Here is a 4,363-nt window from a genome sequence, read left to right as displayed (position 1 = left end):
AGTGAGCGGGAACCGGTCTGTATGTGGGATCCGAACCCTCGGGCGGGAGCGCCGCCACGCTTCCCAAGCGGCGCACTATCCAGTGCGCCACCGGGCCGGCCCTAATATCATTTGTTTTAAGACATCTTTTTTTTCCCCCACTTTTATAAGAGGCTGTTGTAGTTAGCAAAAAAATGGTACCGACATTCATAATACCTTCATTTTTAGGAATCATTTTTACAGAAAACAAAGGTAATTTTCTTTTATTAGAAAACAAAGGCCATATTTAATACATCACCAGATGTGAGAAATGTGCCAAATAACTGTAAAAAATTAGTCTTAAAAAGAAAACAGCACAATGACAGAAAACATGACACATCACAACTCTTAAGGAGCCCACAACCAGACTAACTGAAAATAAACACACTCCTCCCCACCCCCTACACGCACATATGTACAGGTTATGCAAAGGTTTATAAAACACATTAGAAGAGAAAGATGAACATACTCACATATACGCAAGTGTACCTGTTTTCCTTAAAAACATAACATGCTTTTCCTTCATTTTACTCAGCTCAAAGAAATTTGACCTAAAACTACTTTGTGGCTAACACTATAAATAGGAAATATCATAAAGGAAGTTTACCTTTTCTTGGTAACAGTTAACTGCAAGTATATAAAAAGTGTTCTGTATTTTTTAGTGCAAAATCCACATACAAACAGAAGTTGTTATATAGTGCTTGCCATTTAATTGTAACATGTTACCAAAAAGCTTTATACAGTACTATTTTTACATTACAGTAGAGGAATGTCAATGATGAACAGGTGATCAGTGCTTCTGAACTTTCCTAGTACTTATCTATGGAGATCTAAAAAGTACATATATTTAGATTTATAAGGAATTGTCTTCTCCCCACTGATGAAGTGCTCCCTGACTAAAGAAAAGCCCCTGCAGGCAGACTGGTGTCTCTTCAACCACTGCCATTTTCCAGGAGTCCTGACACATGAGGTTTCTTCACTGAATCTTACAGTTCTCGCTGCCCTTGGGCTCAAGTCCAGCTGCTGGGCTACAGGAAAGTGGGCCTCGCCTGGCTCGCAGGCCCTCTCTGGGGCTGTCCTCGGGGACCTTATTGACTGAGAGAGATTTCGTGGTGGGTTCTCGGAATGCAGTGCCTGAATCCGCAGGGCTCTTTTGAGCAACCTTGACCTGCAACACAAACATCTTTGTTAGATGTCCAAATCACATTCACATTTCTACAACATGAATAATAAAGCTCTACGTCACCAAGCTTCTCTAGGAGATGTACACAATTTTAGTATTTCTTCTTCCCTGAGAATGGGCTCCACCTGATAGAAGTCAGGAGCATGTCAGACGTGACCTCTAACAAGTCATCAATATTTCCTTGACACCTTTGATGGCCAGAGACTTGCTCCCAAGGCAAGTGTGACATTTTAGTGCAGAAAGTAAGTGCTTTGAGAACTATATCCTATTCATATATGCATCCCTAGTGCCCACAATCTACCTGACACACGGTAAACATTCGATAAACCTCTCAGTGAGAATTCAAACCTGCCTCCCTTTGTCTTGAAACTTCTGCTGTCTTTTAAAATGAATATAATCCAAACGAGTAAAACCACTGTATTAGTCCATTTATGTTGCTTATAACAAAATACACAGAACTGGATATTTTATAGAGAAAATGAAATTTATTGCTTATAGTTTCTGAGGCTAGGAAGTCCAAAGTCCATCTGGTGGTAATAACAGTGACCCAGGAGTCTCACATTGCAAGATGGTGGAGGCAGAGAGATCAGAGAGAGACAGACTCTCTTCTTTTTTTTAAAGCCTTCAGAACCACGCCCCTGACCATTTTTAATCCATTCACTACAGCATGGTCCTATAATCTAATCACCTCTTCAAAGTTCCACCTTTCAATTACCATAATAGCATTTCCCACCCTCAACAGTCACAATGGGGGCTAAGTTTCTAATACATAAAACTTGGGGACACCATTCAAGCTCCAGTGAGTTTTGTGGGGAGCATAATTCAATCCACTACAACCACTTTCACAAGGCAGAAGTTTTACTTACAACATTTAAGACCTAGAACTTATTCCTCATATAATGATATGTTAACCATTCCCCTTACACTGTTGTTTGTTTCCACACTGAATTTGGGTTATATCAGACGGGCAGATATCTGACAGTAAAGTCCAGAAAGAATAAACCCCCTCTCTGATGTTCTGCTTTTCAAGAGAAAGAGGTATCTCAGAACACATGAGACTTTAAGGAGTAGATGAGAAGGTGGGTAGTTGGTGAGTCAAGGTTTTTTGAGATTTGTATAGTAGTGAAAAAAGATATGGGGTCAGAAAAGAGAAAGAAGGGCAAAAAAATGAAGCACTGAAAGCTTTACTTAACCAAAGTTAGAGGCAAGAGTGGAAAATAATAAGATTTTTAAAAGAAAAAGACGATGTTGAAAAGTAACTATGAGACACTCCCTGAGCAACTGCCTTCCAGGGACCCCCTTCTGAAGCAGGAAGAAAAGAGAATGGAAATTACATTCCCATTTATACTCTTTCCATAGGAAGTATGTCGTTTTAAAAGGCAAATACTTTTCATTACAGAAAACATAGTAAATCTGGCCAACAGATCAAATCCCTAGAAAGCCCGCTTCTACCTCAGATTATGTGCAGGACACTAAAAAGGAGCAGCCTTGAAGGACCAGGACTTAATGGAAAATTATCATTTATGGAAAGTTGAAGGGAAAAAAAACAGTTTTACCAGTACTTTTTCTTTTAAAGAGAAACAGTGATACCAAAGTCAGATGTTTCCCTTGAAACTCACTAGTGTAGAAGAGTCAAATCTTTAGGTTCACCACAAAAAGAGAGACAGAGACATCACATAGGGAAGAGAGAATCTGAGCCAGTACAACTTTTTCTTAATCCCAATTAAGAGGCTCAAGTCCACTCCCTGCTTCTTCCCTCTAGTCTCAGTTTCTCTGGTACTGAATTGAGGAAACTGAATTCTGTGATCGGAGTTTTAAACTGTGGATTTGATGTGCATGTTGGTCAGTTAGCCTCAGAATTGTCCATAACCAGACAGGGAAGGGCAAATTCACCAAGTATTTCATCTACAACAGTGCATCCCTAATTACCTTACAAATGTTGTCACCAGCCACAGAGGGGAGAGCGAATATGAAGTCAGCTCAGTGAAAATGAACCTCACTCATTTAAAAAAAAAAAAAGGCCCCCACTAAACTGCTGACTGCTGCTGTGGTGACAGCACCACCACCATCCTTGGTAGGCTTTACAATTTAGAGGCTGGTCCTCTGGCACAGACCACCAAGCCCAGGTTCAGGAGACCACATTTACAATCACTGACCCCCTTGTCTCTAGCTAACTAGGAGTTCCCGGGCTTAGTCATCCCAGTGATATAATAAACAGAGAATGATCCTCCCTAATCTCCATTTTATCCATTTATTTCTCCTTTGTACTTGTCGGATGTCACTAACAGTCCTGCTAAATGACCTAGGGAATCATCTCTCAAAACCCAACCAGTCACCTCAGGGAAAAGAGCTCGTAATCCTGAGTTTCTAAGCAACTGCTTTAGGAAATAATACCTTACTCTATATTTTTAAAACTAAATGATGAAATATGCTTAACAGATGAGGCAAGCATTTTACAGGGCAATTCAGAAAATGCTGAATTAAATTAAAATCACTAGGCTAGGTTTTGAAGAGTTCGAATCTAAGCATGACGTCTCTTCCTCTCACAAGGAGCCCCCCCATTCATTTGCAAGGGTACAAAATTGTTTAGCAATTCATAACCACTGGTGCCTGCTGCACTGCATGTAGCTAATGCACTGAACACAAATCTGCAGGAAACCATGGTTACTACATACTCAGCAGAGACACCAGCAGTGAGGAGAGCAGGCCCCCTAGTGTGCAAAGCTCTTTTTCCTTGATAATAAGTCTGAATGCCACATGCAAACGGCTTTTACCATCAATTCCTAATAAAAGAAAAAAATGGCCCATGTGGGGTTTCATAAGATGAGTTCCTAACATATCTTTAAACATCTATTATTGCAGTCACTCTGGACACCACTCACAGCTCCATTCATTCATCACTGCACTAGAATGAGGACACAGGTAAACCACAGACCATAATTAGTAACCTCACAGAACTGATACTGCAAATTAGAAGACAGATATTTAAGCAAATAATTACAACAAAGTGAGCTGCCTTAAGATAGTGGAAGTATAGAATACTAGCTATGGGGGCCGGCCCGGTGGCGCATTGCTACAGTGCGCCTTGGGAGCGCGGCAGTGCTCCCGCCGAGGGTTCGGATCCCACATACAGACTGGTTCCCGCTCACTGGCTGAGCGAGG

The 4,363-nt window shown here is 40.9% G+C and overlaps 1 protein-coding gene across 1 annotated transcript in view; it reads right to left on the bottom strand.

Moving 5' to 3' along the window:
- Positions 1-213: 213 nt before the first annotated feature.
- LOC103599556 (centromere protein F-like) overlaps positions 214-4,363 on the bottom strand; it is a 64,249-nt gene continuing 60,099 nt past the window's right edge. Inside the window, exon 21 of the mRNA XM_008583705.1 lies at positions 214-1,186. Within this exon, the coding sequence (XP_008581927.1) occupies positions 995-1,186 (192 nt within the window). The 3' untranslated portion in view covers positions 214-994. The remainder of the gene's footprint in view (positions 1,187-4,363) is intronic.

The sequence above is a fragment of the Galeopterus variegatus genome, unplaced genomic scaffold (assembly GCF_000696425.1).
Source record: "Galeopterus variegatus unplaced genomic scaffold, G_variegatus-3.0.2 Scaffold3006, whole genome shotgun sequence".
Classification (NCBI taxonomy): Eukaryota; Metazoa; Chordata; class Mammalia; order Dermoptera; family Cynocephalidae; genus Galeopterus; species Galeopterus variegatus.
The sequence above is the reverse complement of the archived record's forward strand: the minus strand, read 5'-3'. Positions and strand labels throughout refer to the sequence as shown.